Raw genomic sequence first — 21689 nt, 5'->3', positions numbered from 1 at the left:
TCACTTGGTGATCAGTGAACTCGAATGAGAAGAGTTGAAATTGTTCCAACCCATTGAAAAGAGTTTCAATGATGTTGTGATAGAGATCACAATATATCTCACTACCAGACAGAATAGAACCTATGGGGTCACACACAATAGATGATCTAATCGATCTAATTGTTGGATTGTGATTTGGAATCATAATAGTTTGTAATTATCAATTGGTTTAACCCACTAAGAATTAGTGAGTTGAAGAAGAAATAATTGCAATCGGATTATAATTTGATTGAATTAATTGGACTTAATTAATTGGGCTCGATCTTATTTGATAAAGTTCAAAAGTCCTACTTGGAGTAGGACTCCTAGAGTTCTAATTGGATTAGGACTTCAAATTATTAGAGTCCTACTTGGAGTAGGATTCCTAAAGTTCTAATTGGATTAGGACTCAGATTATATGAGTCCTAATTGGATTAGGACTCCTAGAGTCCTAATTAATTATTGGTCTAATAGATGAAGATAACTCCTAATTGGATTAGGATTGAAGAGTTTAATCGAGTCATGATCCAATTAGGTCCTAATTATTAGGACTCCAAGAGTCACAATTGATTTAATCTTATGGATAAGGATTTTGAATCAAATAGAGAGACTAATTGGGTCCTAATTAGATTAGGATTCAATGAACCAAGGGCCACCTAAATTCTAATTTGATTAGGATTAGAAGGAAGGGGCAAGAACCCCTCCTTTCCCTAGGTACTCCCGGGATCCGCGTCCCAGTTGGCCGGGATGCACGTCCCGGGTGTCCGCGATGCGAGACCCGGTTGGGGTGCGGCCTCCTCCTAGGGCAAGGCTATAAAAAAGGGGGGCCGGCCCTAGACTTGTTTCATGGGTTTATGGTTTCTTTTCATGATAGGCGGCCACCCCTCTCTCCCCTTCTTCTTCCATCCGCAAGGCAAAGAAAAGAAAGAGGCAGCAAAATATGGAGTCTTCTTCCTCCTCTTGATCAGCTGCATGGAAGAAAAATAGAGAGGAAGATGTTCCTCTCTTCCCTGCATCCTCTTCCTTCTTCCAAGAAAAGGAAAGTGTTTCTCCTTCTCTTTCTTCCTCCTCTTGGAAGCAATCAAGAGTTGATTGCTTAGAGGAGTTCCAACCATCAAAAAGGATCTCTGCAAGGGAGCTAGCACCCCGGTGAGATCACGACCTTGATCGAGCAAGATCTTCGTGTGGATACCCGTAGAGGCCAGACACTTGTGCGGCTTTAAGCGAACCTGATTTTCACGATCATCAGATAGCGGTGAAGATCTACCCACTCAAAGATAAAGATATGATCTTTACAATTGTTTTATATAGATCTGAAAATTAATCAAGTTTTTAATTTAATCTATCCTTTAGATTTCATAATTTTCTGAGTTAAAGAACTTAGAATTTTTTTAAAATCTATGTCCTCGGGACATTCATGCGATGAACAACCCCGCACGTATCTTTCCGCTGCGATCGTCGCAACACGTGTGGGGATAACCCGACACATTTTCTTGGTAGCACTATTGCAGATTTACAGTCACAATGTAAGAAGACAGGTAGTAAAGGTAACTCATCTACAGAAAGGTCTATAAGTAGATCTCTAAGCCACTCAGTCTCATGCTAGTGGTGTCTAAAGCTATTAGTTTAGACTCCATGGTACTCCTAGATATCAAGATTTGTTTGGTGGATTTCCAAGACACAGCAGCACCTCCTAGGAGAGACATATCCTGTGGTAGATTTAACATCTAAGGTATCGCTGATCCAGTTGGCATCACTATAGCCTTCTAGAAAAGCAGAAAACCCACTAAAATGCAAACTATAGGACTTGGTACCCTTAAGATACCTAAGAATCCTCTCTAATGCTGTCCAGTGATCTCCATTTGGATTAATAGTATATCTACTATGTCTATTTACAGCATATGCTATATTTGGTCTGGTGTAGTTTGCTAGGAATCTTAGTAAGCCTATGATTTGAGCATATAGGATTTGAAGGATAGGAATTCCTAAGTTCTTCTTAAGGTGTGTAAAGGGATCAAAGGGAGTAGAGACAAGCTGACAATTGGTATAATTTAATTTATTGAGAATCTTGTCAACATAATGACTTTATGATAACTCAATTCTATTTGTACTTTTAATTATTTTGGTATTTAAAATTAAGTCAGCTTGTCCCAAATCTTTCATATCAAACTTATGACATAAGAATTGCTTTACTTCATCAACCATTTGAAGATCTGTGGCACACTAACCAAATCAAGAAACCGATTCAGAAAGATCGACACACGAAAGCCGGATAACGAGCACCGGCACATTGGTGGCACAAGATCACAAATTTATTTCCAACTCTATTATAGTATACACATTCGTCTGTACTATTGATTTCAAATCCAAATATCAGTATGATTTCATCAAATTTTAAGTACCATTGCTTGGATGCTTTTTTAAGACTATAGAGAGCTCTGACTAATCTACAAACTTTATTTTCTTGGCTTGAAATTATAAATCCCTCTGGCTGGTCCATATAAATTTTTTCATTTAAGTCTCCATTTAGAAAAACTATTTTCACATCCATCTAATGAATCACTAATCTATGGATGGAGGCTAATGTTATCAGGACCCTAATAGTAGTAATCCTAGCTACAGGTGCATATACATCAAAGAAATCTACCAAAGATCTCTGAGTAAAATCTTTGGCAACTAATCTAGCCTTAAATTTATCTACAGAGCCATCAGGCCTAAGTTTCTTCTTAAAGATCCATTTGCACCCTATAGTTTTACAGCCAAAAGAAAGATCAATCAGTTCCCCAGTATGATTTTGGATAATTGACTGCATGTCATTGTCCACAGCTTCTCTCCAAAAGGGTGAATCCAAGGATTCCATTGCGTCCTCAAAAGTAGTTAGAGAGTCCTCTATAAGAAAGGTATAGAAGTCATCTCCAAAAAAAATTTTTACCCTGGATCTCTTACTCCTAGGTTTTGCTTCTACTTCTATTTCTCTTGTCCTTATTCTACTAGAGCTACTAGGTATACCACTATCTACTCTAGTCCTAAGTGGAAAGGTGTCTTCAAAATATATTGCATCTCTAGCTTCTATAACAGTGTTGTTACTAATATCATTTTCTTCTGAATTAATCACCAGAAATCTATTGGCATTACTATTGGCCGCATATCCTATGAATATGGCATCTACTATTTTAGGTCCTATTTTCTTTCTTTTAAAATCAGGTATTTTCACTTTTTCCAAGCACCCCCACACTTTCAAATGGCTAAGATTAGATTTTCTATGTTTCCAAACTTCATATGGGGTAAGATCATTATTTTTGGAGGGAATCTTATTGAGGATATAACAGGCTGAAATTAGAGCTTCCCCCCACAAATTCTCTAGTACTCCTGAGCTTATAAGTATGGAGTTAACCATATCCATTAAAGTCCTATTCTTCCTTTCTGCTACTCCATTTGATTAGGAAGAATAGGGAGCAGTCACTTCATGAATGATACTATGATCTTCACAAAATTGAGCTATATCATTAGATGTATATTCACCTCCCCGATCTGATCTAAGAATTTTAATTTTCTTCTCTTGTTGATTCTCAGCTTCGATGTTAAAAATATTAAATTTGCTGAGCACCACTGTAAGACCCCGGAACTGGGCCGGTCCAAATGACCGGCCCAGTCCCAAAACCCCGGCCTCACGTGCGACGCACGTGAGGCGACGGGATGGACTGGTTCCATCCCGAAGAAGAAGGAAGCCCTATTTTTAGGGCTTCCTCTCCTCCTTAAAACCACCGAGAAGAGCCGCCAGGGAGAAGGGGGAGAGATTTTCTTCGCATTACCGGAGAGAGAGAGGAAGAGGGAGAGCCAAGTAGCACGGGTGACCCTTTTCCTTCATTGCCGCCGGAGAGGAAGGGAGGCACGGATCTTCGTCGGGGCTAAGGTAAGCTTTTTCCTTCTCCTTGCTTGGTGATTAGCCATGGTGGGTGGTGATTTTGAGCCGGCCGATCGCCGGATTTTGGCCCAAAAAGGGATGCTTCGCTTCGGCTAGAGGCGTTAGCGCCGGCGTGCTCGCTGCCGCCAGCCGCAAGGGGTGGTCGGGCTTGCTCCGCCGCCTCCTGCCGCCGTTGGGGCCGGCCACCATGGCCGCCCCGGAGTCCGACCGAGAGGGAAGAAGAAGAAGAAGGGGGGGTCACGGGACCCCCTGTTTCACCGAAGGAGAAGAGGGGGAATCGGGAGAGAAAAGAGAAGAAAAGAAGAAAAAAAAGGGGGAAGGAAAGAAAAGAAAAGACAATAATAATAATAGTAAAATAAAGGGAAGAGGGTGGTCTATGGGTATGAACCCGAACCCGAACCCGATCTCGGGGTGCTAGGCACTCTTGTAGGGTCGGCCATGAAAAAATATTAAATTTAAGTTTTTATATATATTATGATTAATTTTAAAAGAAATATGATTTTTGGATATTAGGTCCTGCGAGGAATTTATGAGATTAATTGGATTTGTTGTGGATCGCGTTCAATGTAAGTAACGAACTGCCTTCTCTAGACTCTTCATTTATATAATATTATTTTTGCATTGAATAAATTGTTAACGAATTTATATTTGATTTATGAATTTTACGAGATGATGATTTGAATGAAAAATGAATATGTGAACTGGAATAATATTTTTCGGATTATTGCTATATTTACTGTTCTTGCATCGTATATGCATATTGAGATCGGATTATGATACATGTATTATGTTACCAAAAAAATTTTGATGTGCATCAGATTTAGAACTCTCAGCCTGGCTATGTTCTGAACCCTGCCAATAGGGGGTTATGCATTGGCAATTCTAGCCCCACCACAGGGTATAAATGTGGCATTCTGGCCCACTCCGCAGAATATAAGTGCGGTATTCTGGCCCACTCCGCAGGGTATAAGTGCGGTTCTGTTTCTGACCTAGCCACAGGGTATAAGTGTGGTCGTAGCTAAAGGCTGATGAGATGAATGTGATTTGTTTCGAATCAGATTTATGATTATGTATATGGATATTTGAAAAATACGATTTTAATGAATTTGTGCTTGAAAAGGAATTGATTATGTTATTATGTTGATTCATCGTAATTTGTATTTATATTTTATGTTATTATATGAATTAACTAGGTAAGGTGTTTATTACTTACTGAGTTGTCTAGCTCATTATACAATTTCTTGTTGTTTTACAGATTCCTAGAACTAACCTATCAGGGATTTAAAATGGGAGAGCGACTAGAAGAACTGAAGCACAAGTTATCCTAGATTAGGCTTTATTTAAATTGATGTTTTATCTTTATTGTTCCGCTGCATATTTAGAATTGTGAGACTATATAATTTGGGTCAGTCAATGGAGTAAGATTGCATTTATTTCAGTTGAATTATTTTATATATATATATAATTGAGATTATTGGTTAAGATGCCTTGCATGCTCGTGGGGAGAGTTTTCTACGAGTGTGCGGCGGTTGGCGCGGACCTCCGACTCGCGATCTCGGACCGAGGGCGTGACAACTTTTATGGTATCAGAGCATGAATGGATAAATTCTAAGATAAGAAAATCTGACATGACATGAGTGTAGATAGGTAGACACTAGGAATATTGGAACGTTAGTTTATGATTATTGTAACAACCATTCTATGTACTTGTAATGAACTGGTAAGCTTATTATTGGTATGCTGCTATCTGATAGACATAGATCAGAATGCCTCCACGTCGGACGAGAAAGACTACTCGCAGAGCTACTAATAAGGCACCCAACCCGCAAAATGACAGCACACCCCAACAAGTTAGTAACACTCCTCAGCAGGAGAGAGTCGTCAATCCTGCTAGTGATACTCAGACAGGACAACAAGAGCCGGGCCTAGGCCAGGTTATGCAGACCATAGTAGGCCTTATGCAGATGCAACAGCAGGTGCAACAGCAGTTGCTCCAACAACAAGCGCAGTTGCCCCAGACACAACCACAGCAAGGACGAGGGGAACAGTGTGAACAGCGTAGTAGTATAGCTGAATTTAAGAGGCTGGCTCCTCCAGCTTTCAAGGGGACTACAGAACCGTTGGAAGCAGACAACTGGCTTACAGAGATGGAAAAAGCATTTGCTGTCTTGAGATGCCAGGATGATGAAAAAATTTTGTTTGCATCATACATGATGCAAGGTGAGGCATTCAACTGGTGGCGGATGTTGGAACATAAATATGAACAGGATAGGGAGCCACTCACTTGGGCAAAATTTCGAGGAGCATTTTATGATAAGTATTTTCCTCGAAGTGTAAGGACGCAGAAAGAGCAGGAGTTTATTCATCTAAAGCAAGGAAATATGACTGTTGCAGAATATGAAGCTAAATTTACCAAGCTAGCCAAATTTGTTCCAAAGTTAGTCGAAGATGAACTAGATCGAGCGCATAAATTTGAGATGGGACTAAAGACTGAAATTAGAAAACAAGTGGTACCTTATGAATTGATTACCTGTGCAGCTGTGGTAAATAAAGCTTTAATAATTGAAAGGAAAGTTAATGATGAACGGTTGGAAAGGGAAAGAAATCAAAAGAAGAGGAACAGATCGAATGAATTTCAGGGGCAGAGCAATGAAAATGCCGAAAGTTCAAACAAGAAATCAACGAGTGACAACCCTAAGTAGGTGAATATCAATAAATGTTCTAGATGTGGTAAGGCTCATGCTGACAAGGATTGTCATTGGAACACTGGTGCCTGTTTTAGATGTGGTAAGATAGGTCATAAAATTGCAGACTGCCCACAAAGAAACGAGAATAGATCTACTCAGGCAATGGAAGGAAGCCGGGGGCCAAAGACTCAAGGAAGAGTATTTGCATTTACACAGCAAGATGCACAGGCATATGATGTGTTGACGACAGGTATTAATCTAGTCCCAATATTTATTTCTATTTATTGTTTTGTCATGCCCACTGCTCTTTGTTAGATAACTCATTATGCTGCTAGAAAAGATTAAATAGTTACATAACATTTTTTGATTGATTGTCAAAAGAAGAATATAAACTTTTAACTTTCGAAAGTGTTCACACAGAATAAGACATAATAATGAATGTACCAACAAGCAAGTAATTCTTAGAAAAAAAAATCTAGACTTGACACGGGTATGTTGAGGTTTAAATCAGAGTGTGCAGAGAAAGTATGGTGAATAGAATTATTTGACATTGGTCAGACAAGACGACTTGGATTTGAAGAGTGTTATGACTTGATTTGGAAGAAGTATTCTCAATTTTTTTAAAACTGCAGGTACGCAAATTTCGGAAACGAAATTTTTTTTAGGAGGGTGGGATGTAAGACCCCGGAACTGGGCCCGGTCCAAATGACCGGCCCAGTCCCAAAACCCCGACCTCACGTGCGACGCACGTGAGGCGACGGGATGGACTGGTTCCATCCCGAAGAAGGAAACCCTGTTTTTAGGGCTTCCTCTCCTCCTTAAGACCACCGAGAAGAGCCGCCAGGGAGAAGGGGGAGAGATTTTCTTCGCATTGCCGGAGAGAGAGAGAGAGGAAGAGGGAGAGCCAAGTAGCACGGGTGACCCTTTTCCTTCATTGCCGCTGGAGAGGAAGGAAGGCGCCGGATCTTCGTCAAGACTAAGGTAAGCTTTTTCCTTCTCCTTGCTTGGTGATTAGCCATGGTGGGTGGTGATTTTGAGCCGGCCGATCGCCGGATTTTGGCCCAAAAAGGGATGCTTCGCTTCGGCTAGAGGCGTTAGCGCCGGCGTGCTCGCCGCCGCCAGCCGCAGGGGGTGGTCGGGCTTGCTCCGCCACCTCCTGCCGCCGTCGAGGCCAGCCACCATGGCCGCCCCGGAGTCCGACCGAGAGGGAAGAAGAAGAAGAAGGGGGGGTCACGGGACCCCCTGTTTCACCGAAGGAGAAGAGGGGGAGTCGGGAGAGAAAAGAGAAGAAAAGAAGAAAAAAAAGGGAAGGAAAGAAAAGAAAAGACAATAATAATAATAGTAAAATAAAGGGAAGAGGGTGGTCTACGGGTATGAACCCGAATCCGAACCCGAACTCAGGGTGCTAGGCACTCCTGTAGGGTCGGCCATGGGGAAATATTAAATTTAAGCTTTTATATATATTATGATTAATTTTAAAAAAAAATATGATTTTTGGATATTAGGTCCTGCGAGGAATTTGTGAGATTAATTGGATTTGTTGTGGATCGCGTTCAATGTAAGTAACGAACTGCCTTCTCTAGACTCTTCATTTATATAATATTATTTTTGCATTGAATAAATTGTTAATGAATTTATATTTGATTTATGAATTTTACGAGATGATGATTTGAATGAAAAATGGATATATGAACTGGAATAATATTTTTCGGATTATTGCTATATTTACTGTTCTTGCATCATATATGCATATTTAGATCGGATTATGATACATGTATTATGTTACCAAAAGAATTTTGATGTGCATCAGATTTAGAACTCTCAGCCTGGCTATGTTCTGGACCCTACCAATAGGGGGTTATGCATTGGCAATTCTGGCCCCACCACAGGGTATAAGTGTGGCATTCTGGCCCACTCCGCAGGATATAAGTGCGGTATTCTGGCCCACTCCGTAGGGTATAAGTGCGGTTCTATTTCTGGCCTAGCCACAGTGTATAAGTGTGGTCGTAGCTAAAGGCTGATGAGATGAATGTGATTTGTTTCGAATCAGATTTATGATTATGTATATGGATATTTGAAAAATACGAATTTTAATGAATTTGTGCTTGAAAAGGAATTGATTATGTTATTATGTTGATTCATCGTAATTTGTATTTATATTTTATGTTATTATATGAATTAACTAGGTAAGGTGTTTATTACTTATTGGGCTGTTAGCTCATTATACAATTTCTTGTTGTTTTACAAATTCCGAGAACTAACCTATCGGGGATTTAAAATGGGAGAGCGCATGGAATGCCGTACCGGTCCGTACCGGCCGGTACGGGCCGGTACGTACCGGTCCGGCCGTGGACCGGTACCGGAACGGATAAAAAACCGGTATTTCCGGTTTTTTATCCGAACCAGCCGGTACGGGTGCGTACCGACCGGTTCGGGCCCGTACCGGCCGGTTCGGAGCCCGTACCGGCCGGTACGCACCTCATACCGGTGCGAACCGGCCGGTTCGCACCGGTACGAATTTTTTTTTTTAGAACCACAGCGCCGCGCGCTGTGGTTTTTGAAACCACCGCGTACCGGCCGGTACGGGACCGGTACCAGCCGGTACGTACCGGACCGGACCGGTACCGTACCGGACCGGTACCGTACCGGTCCGGCCGGCCACCGGTACGCCGACCGGTACCGGTACGGCGGACCTTGGGAGAGCGACTAGAAGAACTGAAGCACAAGTTATCCTAGATTAAGCTTTATTTAAATTGATGTTTTATCTTTATTGTTCCGCTGCGTATTTAGAACTGTGAGACTATATAATTTGGGTCAGTCAATGGAGTAAGATTGCATTTATTTCAGTTGAATTATTTTAGATATATATATATAATTGAGATGTTTGGTTAAGATGCCTTGCATGCTCGTGGGGAGAGTTTCCTACGGGTATGCGGCGGTTGGCGCGGACCCCCGGCTCGCGATCTCGGGCCGGGGGCGTGACAACCTCATCCTTGGTTTTAATTAGATAGATGTAACAAAACTTAGATAGATCATCTATGAATGTCACAAAGTATCTGTTACCTCCCCTAGAAGTTCTACCAGAGTCACAAAATCACTATGAATCAACTCTAATAGATCTGAATCTCTATTAATAGATTTAAAAGACTTCCTAGGAAGTTTGGCTTCTACACAAATTTCACATTTCTCATTGTTCTTAAGATCACTTTTTGATATTAAATTTAGGTTCATAAGTTGCTTATTTGAATTATAATTTACCTGATCTAATCTACCATGCCAAATAGAACGAGGTTCTATATTCATAATCAAAAAAATTTTATTCATTGAAGGAACTATAACATTCAACTTAAACAATCCTTCACTAAGGAATTCTTTTCCAATAAACATCACACCATAAGAAATTACAACTTTATTAAACTCAAAAATAAGATGAAAGCCTTGCTGGACAAGCAAGGAACCACTAATAAGATTTTTTCTAACAATTGGAACATGTTGGACGCCGTGCAGGGACAGAACTTTTTCAGAAATAAGCTTTAAGTCCACATGTCCCACTCTTAGCACACGCGCCTCTGAGCTGTTTGCCATGATCACAGTTCCTCCACTTGAGACCTGGTAAGAAGAAAACCAGGAGCGATCTAAACAAATATGAATACCAGCTCCGGTATCAATCCACCAATCATGCGCTTGTAAAGTTATGTTAACTTCAGGAGTGAAGAAAACAGACTTGAAAGCAGTCTCAGAGGAGCTAGCGCCGGAAGTCACCATGTTGACTTGAGCACTGGTTGTGTTTGGACCTTTCTTCTTGGATTGAAGAGGTGCAGTCTTCTTATAGAAGCGCTGGGGAGACAAATGGTTGGTCCGACCACACACAAAACAGAAACGACCACTGTCTTCCTCTTTCTTCTTCTTCTGCTCCTGGGATTGGAAAGGTTTCCCATTGTAGTGATGGTTAGGGTTTCTACGGTTGTAGGGTTTCTTTTTGAAATGCTTATTTTGGTTATGACGGAAAGGTCGGTTCTAATTTTTCTTAGGTGAGACCTCTACATTATAAGCATTATTTTTGTATCCAGTAGAGGTTTTACTCCTGAGCCTATGCTGCTCTTCAATTCTAATAGAGTTCAAAACTTGGATTAGGATGAGACCTCCTTGGGTATGGCTCAGAGTCTTAACAAAATCAGACTGAGAATTAGATAGTTTATCTATCAGACAGGTTACCTAGAATGATTCATCCAAATTAGTTCCATTAGCCCTAAGCTGGTGGATCAGAATTTCAAAATCATGACTTTGGTCATTCATAGGCTTTGAGTCCACTATCCTAAAGTTATTGAAGTCGGAGGCTTTGAACCTCTTTACCTCAGCATCATCAAGACCATATTTGCTTTCTAGGGTGTCCTAGAGTTCTTTGATACTCTTGGTTATGTAATAAATGTCATACAGCCTCTCAGAAAGGGCATCTAGAATTCTATGGATGCAATGATAGTCAATCTCATCAAGTATCCTATAGGGTGTGCTGGTGGAGGCAGAAGGTTCAGTTCGGAAGGAGGATGAACTCGGGTTTGGGTTGCGGTAAGTAGCAGGTCGTGAAGCAGTTGGGTTAGACCCATTATCAACTTCAATAGTGCTCTCACCTATGGCTGTGATCAATCCTAATGTGGTGAGCCAAAACCACATTTGGTTCTGCCACCTCCTAAAGTTATGGCCATCAAATTTTTCAGGTTTGGCACTAAGATGCTCACTAGTGTTAAAGGTCATAGGTTCTAAGTTATAGAATATAGAAAAGAGGTAAAAACTTGTACGAAGGAAAAAAGTTTATGACAAAGAATTGCACCAATATTTATATTGAATTTTAGATGTCTAGTTGATATATCCAAAAAATTATAGCCAGATCAGCTCCAGATCGGTGGTGGAGCACTAGGCTCACTTGAGTACCAGCCTTTCTTAGGCACATATGCCTTTTTGACAAGCTTTTCTTCGACACTATTAATTAGTAGATATAATCACGAGATATCACAAAAATTTAACTTTTCGAAAAGCCTAAGTGCAAACGTAAATTAATTATTCTGGATTAACCAATTTTCGAATTTTCATTTGAATGAGATCTGAAAATTACTCCTTGAGGAGTCCAAATGGAGGTATGATAAACCTCTTGAAGGTTAAAAAAATTATTACCTTATTAGAATAATTGATTACCTTATTAAAATAATTGATTACTATGTTTGTGCTAGCAAGACAACTATTGTAATTAAGATCTAATATGTCACAAATGTAATAGAGAATTCAATGAATTATATATTAGAATAATTTATTATCTTATTAGAATAATTGATTACTAAGTTTGTGCTAGCAAAACAACTATTGTAATCAAGATCTAATATGTCAAAAGTGTAATAGAGCATTCAATGAATTATATATTAGAATAATTTACTACCTTATTAGAATAATTGATTACTAAGTTTGTGCTAGCAAAAAATTATTATAATCAAGATCTAATATATCACAAGTGTAACAGAGAATTTAATGAATTATATATTACTAACAAAAAAAATACTTCTTTGGAGTGTTAGCAATATATCACCTAAATAAGTAAAATAAAACTATAATTACAATTAATAGAATAATCTTAAAAGGAATTATATATATATATATATATATATATTCTTTGGAACCAAAAAAAAATCTATTTTAGCACAAAAGAAATCTATTCTATAGAACATGTAATAAATTTAAATCATAAATTGTAAATACTACAAATCTACTAATATTAAATTTGAAATAAGGTAAATGGAGATAGCCTGAATGAAGGCAGGTCGAAGCGCATTGACGCTGTCTCAAAGAAGTATTTGCTCCCACATATGGGTCTCCCGGCAATCTTCCTCAGAGTACGACGACCCAAAGCTTCTTCTTTGGTACGTCTCGGAAGAAACCAACACGAACCCGATCGGACTTGCAGATCCAACAAAGAAAGAAAATAAAAAGAAAATAGAACTTCGCTGAATGAAGGCGCAAAAAAAATAAAATCAGAAAATGGCCAAGAGGAGGAAGAGCAATATTCTTTTTCAGAATTTCTTTTCTCTTTCTTTTCATCACGAAATAGGAGGAATAGGGGGGGTTTTATGTTTTTATAGCCTTCTTGGGCCAATGTCTCGTTGGCCCAAAAAGGCAGCAAAGGGCCAATTTGCGGACGCGTCCGCGCCTTCCGCAAACGCGGCCAGCCCGCGGACGGCGCCAGGACGCGTCCGCACCTTTCGCGGACGTGGCCAGCCCACGGCTAGTGCCAGCGCGTGCCCGCGAGCGCATGCAGACACGCGCCAGAGACGCGCGTCTCGGGCCGCACGCCAATGAATTTTTCCTAACAAATTTAAGAAGCAAAATAGCCTGTATAAAGACAGAGTAACATCTATTTATGATTTCATGAAGTTTTATGGTAACACCTGTATGCAGACATACTTTTACATGTGCATGTGTCTATCCATATGTCAAAGAAGCTAATGCATTTGATATAATCAAACAAGCAACAGTTCCAGTAAAAGATCATCTGAAAATTCATATGGTTGCAAATGTGTATATTTCTGCTATCAGTCAGTTGTCACATCACAGATTAGCAGTAAAAGGCTCTTATGCTGTAGAACATCCCTTTTCTCAAGTAGTCTTGTTGAACGCATCAGGCATTGCTCGCTTAACTAGTTTCCTTAAAAGCTTATAAATGCATTGTTTCTCAAAGCATGCTTGACTTACTTGCCTATTTTGATGTTTGAAATACTTCTGCTTATATACTGATGTAATAAAATCATAAAGATCTTTTCTACTACATCCTAGGATGGGGTTAGTTTTTATTCTCAGAAATCCCGTCCATACCCACATACGAAACACAAAATTGTGGATAAAACAACAGTTTATTAGTTGCATTCTCATTGTCAAGCTAACTTTGCCAATGCTGGTCCCAACCCAGTTGAGAAGGTGAAGATTTGACCTTAGATTCTCAACCAGTCTTAACAAGCAGCTAGAAATACAAAATCTATCCTAATTTGACATTCACCTTTCATAGGAACAAATTTTAACAAGTATTCATAAAGCAAGCACTTCATGGACATACTTATCCACACCTATAGTTTTTGTCAGCAAAGGTGAAGGTTGATTAGTCTTGGTATGACTAGAAAGCTTCTCGTTTCTTAAACATCCACAGTTCCATTCGGAACATTCTAAATCCACACCCACCCAATCCCCACCCAACCAAAAAAAAAAAACTACTTACAGCCTCACAGGCTAGGTTCATAAGATCAGCCATTTACATCAATTCCATAAAGTACTCATTAACTTTGGCACCATAAAAACTTTGAATTATTTCATATTTTAGAAATGTGCCAAGAGGGAAGAAACTCAATTTACCCTCTGATATTGCTTTCGTGACGACTGGAACAACCTTCCCAGCATAAGAATCACCGGAAATGTAGAGAGGATTGGAAAGGAATTTTGCGTGATCAACAAACCACTGCAACAAGGTTTGGAATCAAAAAGTAGGCTGCATGCCTAATTGAGTGCATTAATTCCTAAACATTTGTTAAAAAATTCTTTGAAATTTGTATCCACCTTTCTGAGAAACTTGTAGGCATGCATGGACCAAGCAATGTCCCCAGTTGCGTAACCTTCTGGTTTTCTTGAGAACGAGAACCCAGTTCCAACTGGGGAATCAAGGAAGATGATGCTGGCTACCTGAAAACAGTAAACAATCAAGAACAGTAAACAGAGATAAAGAGGAAGGGGGCTGAGAGAGGACTTCTCACCTTTGTCCAAGAGTATGGATGATACACTAAATTTGGCAAGCTCCCATTGTATTCAGCAGTCACAAATTTTAGAGGACCTGTTTACAGAAATATGAAGATTAAGATAGAAGGTACATCTCTTTTTCTTTACTTTCTTGAGTAAAGATGTGTCAGCTGATTTTATTCACAAAATTTCAAAGAAAGACAAAGAAGTGTATCCTGTATATAATGTAAGGAGTAAAGGTTGGAAATTTTTGCAAAACCATGGAGTTAATTAAGATGAGCAATTTGGCGCAAAGTTCCTTTTTCTGGGGTCTAATTACATTAAATCTCTCTCATCCGATAAGACCAAAACCCTTTGCTTTGTTTTGCTTAGGCGGCTCTTATTATAAATACAGCCAGCAGAGTTCGAATACTGGAGATCATGAAAATGTGCAGGGATGGACAAGTAAGAGTCCCAGAAAGTAATCAAGACCAACCTATTTCAAAGACCAAACCACTGAAGGCAGAGCATCCTGGTCCCCCAGTGAGCCAGAGAAGGAGAGGGTCTTCACTCGGATTCCTCTCCGACTGTATGAAGTAGTAGAAGAGCTCCAAGCCGTTCTCCTCATCCACACTCACATACCTTAATGGCAGCCCCCAAGTAAAAAAAAAAAAGAAAAAGAAAGAAACATAAACACAAAAAAAAAAAAAAAGCTGAGCTCACCCTGTTTCCAGATAGAAGGGCAGAGGCCCTTGGAAGCCCGGGAGATGGGTGATGATAGACGCTGAGAGAGCAGTTGAGCTTAGGTAGTACAGAAAGAACAGTATTGTGAGAGCCATAAGAAAGGGAGGATATCTTGCCCTTAATATATTGGTGGAAAAGAGCCTCAAGGGTCGCCCACCATCCCTGTTGCACCGACCGTCCCTTCCTTGTCTACCACGATGGCACGATTCCAATTATTAGCTGTCACCGGGAACGTGGGACACGTGCACAGGAATGGAGTCAGACTGGACAACACAATTTCTTGCGAGATGTCCTCAGCACAAGTTACTTGAATGGATGAGGGACCATTTATCCAATTTTATAAGGGCGGCATGGCATCTAAACATTTTAATACTTTAATAAAACAATATTTTTTTAATTAAAATTTATAACTAAAATCCTTGGTAAACCAGATGGGCTGGCAATTTGTCTGGATCAGAGCCCTGCTCATGGCGAAAATGATGAGCACTAGTTTTTGCTACTGGATAAATTGGACACAAATAAAGAGCCTCCTCTCCGTCAAAATTTGACCCACCAAGAGCTATAGTTACAGTGCAAATTGTGAGACCCTGGAACTGGGCCCGGTCCATTTGACCGGCCCAGTCCCAAACCTTGGCCTCACATGCAACGCACGTGAGGCAACGGGATGGAATTCCTTCCATCCCGAAGAAGAAGGAAGTCCTGAGGAGAGCCACCACACCAAGAAGAGGGAGAAGGGGGGATCCTTCTTCCTTGGGCTGCCGGCCGAGAGAGAGGGAGAGAGAGAGAGAGAGAGAGCCGAGCAGCCAAAGCACGGACGACCCTTTTCTCCTCTGTTTGCCGCCGGAGAAGAAGAAAGCTGCCGGATCTTCGCCGAGGCTGAGGTAAGGTTCCTAACTTCATATCTTTGTTAAACCATTTGAAAAAAAAGAAAGAAAGAAAGAAAGAAAGAAGAAGAGAGGGAAGAGGGGACTTACCCGTGTGCGGCCGCGAGCACCGCCGACGCTGCGGGTCCCCGCCGCGAGCTCTTCCTCTCTTGAGCTCTCTCTCTCTCCTCCATGGGAAGAAGAGAGGGTCAGTTGCCGCCCTTCCGAGCCCTCTCTTCTCCAGGGGACGGAGAGAAGGCCGACCACCGCAAGTCGCGGGCACCGCCGACCGGCCGCAGGCGCCGCCAGCACCGCCGGCCTCTGGCCGCCACCCCTTCCAAGCCTCAAGATGGGGTCGCGTCTTCCCCTCCATGGTCGCGGGAGAAGAGGGGAAGAGAAAAAGAAGAAGAAGAAAAAAAAAGAAAGGAGAGGAAGCTTCGTTAGGAGAAGGAAAAAGAAAAGGAAAGGAAAGAAAAGAAAAGAGAAGGAAAAAAAAAGAAAAGAAAAGAAAAGAAAAGAAAGAAAGAAAGAAAATAATAATAATAATAATAATAATAATAATAATAATAATAAAATAAAAGGAGGAGGGTGGTTTACGGGTATGAACCCAAATCCGAATCCGAACCCGGGTTGCTAGACACTTCTGCAGGGTCGGCCCTGAAAAAATGTTAAAATTTAAGTTTTATATATATTATGATTAATTTTAAAAGAAAATATAATTTTTGGATATTAGGTTCTGCGAGAAATTTGTGAGATTAATTGGATTTGTTGTGGATCGCGTTCAAGGTAAGTAAAGAACTGCCTTTTCTAGACTCTTCATTTATATAATATTATTTTTGCATCGAATAAATTGTTAATGAATTTATATGTGATTTATGAATTTTACGAGATGATGCTTTGAATGAAAAATGGATATGTAAATTGGAATAATATTTTTCGGACTATTGTTATATTACTGTTTTTGCATCGTATATGCATATTTAGATCGGATTATGATATATCTATTATGTTACAAAAGAATTTTGATGTGCATCAAATTTAGAACTCTCAGCCTGGCTATGTTCTGGACCCTGCCAATAGGGGGTTATGCATTGGCAATACTGGCCCCACCACAGGGTATAAGTGTGGTATTCTGGCCCACTCTGCAGGGTATAAGTGCGGTTCTATTTCTGGCCTAGCCACAGGGTATAAGTGTGGTCGTAACTAAAGGCTGATGAGATGAATATGATTTGTTTCGAATCAGATTTTTGATTATGTATATAGATATTTGAAAAATACGAATTTTAATGAATTTGTGCTTGAAAAGAAATTGATTATGTTATTATGTTGATTCATCGTACTTTGTATTTATATTTTATGTTATTATATAAATTGACTAATTAAGGTGTTTATTACTTACTGGGCTGTCTAGCTCATCATACAATTTCTTGTTGTTTTACAGATTCTGAGAACTAACCTATCGGGGATTTAAAATGAGAGAGCGACTAGAAGAACTGAAGCACAAGTTATCCTAGATTAGGCTTTATTTAAATTGATGTTTTATCTTTATTATTCCGCTGCGTATTTAGAATTGTGAGACTATATAATTTGGGTCAGTCAATGGAGTAAGATTGCATTTATTTTAGTTGAATTATTTTAGATATATATATATATATAATTGAGATGTTTGGTTAAGATGCCTTGCATGCTCGTGGGGAGAGTTTCCTACGGGTGTGCGGCGGTTGGCGCGGACCCCCGGCTCGTGATCTCGAGCCGGGGGCGTGACAACTTTTATGGTATCAGAGCCAGATTGGATAAATTATGAGATAAGAAAATCTGACATGACATGAGTGTAGACGGGTAGACACTAGGGACATTGGGACGTTAGTTTATGATGATTGTAGCAACCATTCTATATACTTGTAAGGAACTGGTAAGCTTATTATTGGCATGCTGCTATCTAATAGACATAGGTCAGGATGCCTCCACGTCGGATGAGAAAGACTACTTGCAGAGCTACTAATAAGGCACCCAACCCGCAAAATGACAGCACACCCCAACAAGTTGGTAACATCCCTCAGTAGGAGAGAGTCGTCAATCTTGCTAGTGATACTCAGACAGGACAACAAGAACTGGGCCTAGGCCAGGTTATGCAGACCATAGTGGGCCTTATGCAGATGCAACAGCAGTTGCTTCAACAACAAGCGCAGTTGCCCCAGACACAACCACAGCAAGGACGAGGGGAACAGTGTGAACAGCGTAGCAGTATAGCTGAATTTTAGAGGCTGGCCCCTCCAGCTTTCAAGAGGACTACAGAACCGTTGGAAGCAGACAATTAGCTTACAGAGATAGAAAAAGCATTTGCTATCTTGAGATGCCAGGATGATGAAAAAATTTTGTTTGCATCATACATGATGCAAGGTGAGGCATTCAACTGGTGGCAGATGTTGGAACATAAATATGAGCAGGATAGGGAGCCACTCACTTGGGAAAGATTTCAAAGAGCATTTTATGATAAGTATTTTTCTCGGAGTGTAAGGACGCAGAAAGAGCAGGAGCTTATTCACCTAAAGCAAAGAAATATGAGTGTTGCAGAATATGAAGCCAAATTTACCAAGCTAGCCAAATTTGTTCCAAAGTTAGTCGAAGATGAACTAGATCGAACGCATAAATTTGAGATGGGACTAAAGACTGAAATTAGAAAATAAGTGGTACCTTATGAATTGACTACCTATGCAGCTGTGGTAAATAAGGCTTTAATAATTGAAAGGGAAGTTATTGATGAACGGTTGGAAAGGGAAAGAAATCAAAAGAAGAGAAACAGGACAAATGAATTTCAGGGCAGAGCAATGAAAATGCCGAAAGTTCAAACAAGAAATCCATGAGTGACAACCTTAAGCAGATGAATATCAATAAATGTTCTAGATGTGGTAGGGCTCATGCTGACAAGGATTGCCATTGGAACACCGATGCCTGTTTTAGATGTGGTAAAATAGGTCATAAAATTGCAGACTGCCCACAAAGAAACGAGAATAGATCTACTTAGGCAATGGAAGGAAGCCAGGGGCCAAAGACTCAAGGAAGAGTATTTGCACTTACACAGCAAGATGCACAGGCTTCTGATGTGTTGACGACAGGTATTAATCTAGTGCCAATATTTATTTCTATTTATTGTCTAACCATACCCACTACTCTTTGTTAGACAACTCATTATACTGCTAGAAAAGATTAATAGTTACATAACATTTTTGATTAATTGTCAAAAGAAGAATATGAACTTTTAAATTTCGAAAGTGTTCACATGGATTAAGACATAATAATGAATGTACTAATAAGTAAGTAATTCTAAAAAAAAAAAAATCTAGACTTGACACGAGTATGTTGAGGGTTAAATCAGTATGTGCAGAGGAAGTGTGGTGAATGGAATTAGTTGACATTGGTCAGACAAGATTACTTTGATTTAAAAAGTGTTATGACTTGATTTGAAAGAAGTATTTCCTACTCTTGAATTGCATGTACGAAAATTTCGTGGACGAAATTTTTTTTAGGAGGGGGGAATGTGAGACCCTGGAACTAGGCCCGGTCCATTTGACCGGCCCAGTCCCAAACCGTGGCCTCACGTGCGTTAACGGGATGGAATTCCTTCCATCCCGAAGAAGAAGGAAGCCCTGTTTTTAGGGCTTCCTCTCCTTCTCCTTGAGGCCACCGAGGAGAGCCGCCACACCAAGAAGAGGGAGAAGGGGGATCCTTCTTCCTTGGGCTGCCGGCCGAGAGAGAGAGAGAGAGGGAGAGAGAGAGAGAGAGAGAGCCGAGCAGCTACAGCACGGACGATCCTTTCCTCCTCCGTTTGCCGCCGGAGAAGAAGAAAGCAGCCGGATCTTCGCCGGGGCTGAGGTAAGGTTCCTAACTTCATCTCTCTGTTAAACCATTTGATAAAAAAAGAAAGAAAGAAAGAAAGAAAAAAAGAAAGAAGAAGAGAGGGAAGAGGAGACTTACCCGTGTGCGGCCGCGAGCACCGCCGACGCTGCGGATCGCCGCCGCGAGCTCTTCCTCTCTTAAGATCTCTCTCTCTCCTCCATGGGAAGATGAGAGGGTCAGTTGCCGCCCTTCCGAGCCTTCTCTTCTCCATGGGACGGAGAGAAGGCCGACCACCGCAAGTCGCGGGCACCGCCGACCGGCCGCAGGCGCCGCCAGCACCGCCGGCCTCTGGCCGCCACCCCTTCCGAGCCTCGGCATGGGGTCGCGTCTTCCCCTCCATGGTCGTTAGGAGAAGAGGGGAAGAGAAAAAGAAGAAGAAGAAAAAAAAAGAAAGGAGAGGAAGCTTCGTTAGGAGAAGGAAAAAGAAAATGAAAGGAAAGAAAAGAAAAGAGAAGGAAAAAAAAGAAAAGAAAAGAAAAAGAAAGAAAGAAAGAAAGAAAATAATAATAATAATAATAATAATAATAATAATTGTTACGGGGGAACTTAGCCACCATGCCCCACGTGACCGGCACGCGCGCCCAGGAAGACTACGGCAGCCCCTTGATCCAGCAATCCGACCCCGAGTCGGACATCTTCGGCTCCGCAGCCCGACCCCGAGTCGGCTGCCCCTTGATCCAGCAATCCGACCCCGAGTCGGACATCTTCGGCTCCGCAGCCCGACCCCGAGTCGGCAGCCCCTTGATCCAGCAATCCGACCCCGAGTCGGACATCTTCGTCTCCGCAGCCCGACCCCGAGTCGGACATCTCTCGACAACGACAGGCTATTCCCCAGAGGCACGCCGCAGCCTCCTGCTCCACTACTCCCTGCAACGGTTGTATCTGGCGCTGCTCCACGATCCCCTGTAACGGCCGTACAAGGCGGAGCTCCACTACGCCTTGTCATGTCCGTACCCAGCGCTGCCCCACGACGCCCTGTAACGGCCGTGTCAGTGGCAGCTCCATCGTGCCCCACGATGACGAACCCCCCTGAAAGACCCCCCAGCCTGGTATATATGCGGCTGGGGGAAGAAGGGGGGGTAAGCAAGAACTTCCAGAGCATTCTCCTACTTGCTACTATTATCTCTCCTTCTCCTCCAATCTCCTCTGACTTGATCGTCGGAGGGCCCCCACTACCCCAGTGGTGGTGCGAGGCTTGCTTGCAGGTTTCCCGGTGAAAGGTGGAGCGCAATCAACACCAACCAAGGCAACTCAGACGGAATCCCGTTCACACCGCTGTGCCAATCGTTCTCGGTTTGGACCACCAGCAACAGTTGGCGCTAGAGGAAGGGCCGAATCTTATAGCGATCGTAATGGCACGGCGAGGTGGTCGTGGAGCTTCCAATGCCTCCGGTCGCGGGGCCTCTCGCGCCTCCGGCCGGGAGGCCGCTGCGTCTCCAACACATTCTCAGCAACACTCCACCGCTCCACCTCCCATTCAGATGGTCGAAGCCGCTCAGTTCGACCAGTTAGCCCAGCAGGTTCGCACCCTCGCGGAGGCAGTGCAGAACCTGCAGGGTGTGATGTCTCGGGCGCCGCAGCGGGCCCAGGAGCCGCTACTCCCTGAGCGCTCACCTGTCCTCCTCAACCCGCGCTCCTTCCTCTCCCATGGGGAGGAGCGCCGGCGCGAGGAAGATTCTCGAGCACGGTCCATTCTGCCGGGACCTTCCCATCGGAGCTGCGCGGGGTACGAAAGGCGGGCCCGGGCGCGTTCCCAGACCCCCCAGTCCTCAAGGAACCCGCGCTCCAGTCGGTCCCCCTCTCGGTGCTCCT

General features: G+C 41.9%; 2 protein-coding genes across 4 annotated transcripts in view; one reads left to right on the top strand and one right to left on the bottom strand.

Annotated features, from left to right (window-relative positions):
• LOC103697951 (serine carboxypeptidase-like 18) overlaps nucleotides 1–15297 on the bottom strand; it is a 37932-nt gene extending 22635 nt beyond the window's left edge. For both annotated transcript variants that reach the window (XM_039121406.3, XM_039121407.3), the window contains exons 1-5: nucleotides 15097–15297; nucleotides 14870–15015; nucleotides 14412–14488; nucleotides 14218–14340; nucleotides 14017–14119 (exon numbers count right to left, since the gene is read on the bottom strand). In XM_039121406.3, the coding sequence (XP_038977334.2) occupies nucleotides 14017–14119; nucleotides 14218–14340; nucleotides 14412–14488; nucleotides 14870–15015; nucleotides 15097–15212 (565 nt within the window). In that variant the 5' untranslated portion in view covers nucleotides 15213–15297. The remainder of the gene's footprint in view (nucleotides 1–14016; nucleotides 14120–14217; nucleotides 14341–14411; nucleotides 14489–14869; nucleotides 15016–15096) is intronic.
• The window catches only part of LOC148699820 (uncharacterized), a 29938-nt gene continuing 13030 nt past the window's right edge, over nucleotides 4782–21689 (top strand). The window contains exons 1-2 of one of the 2 annotated variants that reach the window (XM_089927581.1): nucleotides 4782–8188; nucleotides 17422–17579. In XM_089927581.1, the coding sequence (XP_089783707.1) occupies nucleotides 5710–6645 (936 nt within the window). In that variant the 5' untranslated portion in view covers nucleotides 4782–5709 and the 3' untranslated portion in view covers nucleotides 6646–8188; nucleotides 17422–17579. Of the gene's footprint in view, nucleotides 8189–17421; nucleotides 17580–21689 lie in introns of those variants that run through there. The other variant, XM_089927580.1, reaches the window with a different exon arrangement.

This window comes from Phoenix dactylifera, chromosome 15 (genome assembly GCF_051530095.1).
Source record: "Phoenix dactylifera cultivar Ajwa chromosome 15, Ajwa_hap1_PhDact_Kaust_v1.1, whole genome shotgun sequence".
In the NCBI taxonomy this organism is placed as follows: domain Eukaryota; kingdom Viridiplantae; phylum Streptophyta; class Magnoliopsida; order Arecales; family Arecaceae; genus Phoenix; species Phoenix dactylifera.
The sequence above is the reverse complement of the archived record's forward strand: the minus strand, read 5'-3'. Positions and strand labels throughout refer to the sequence as shown.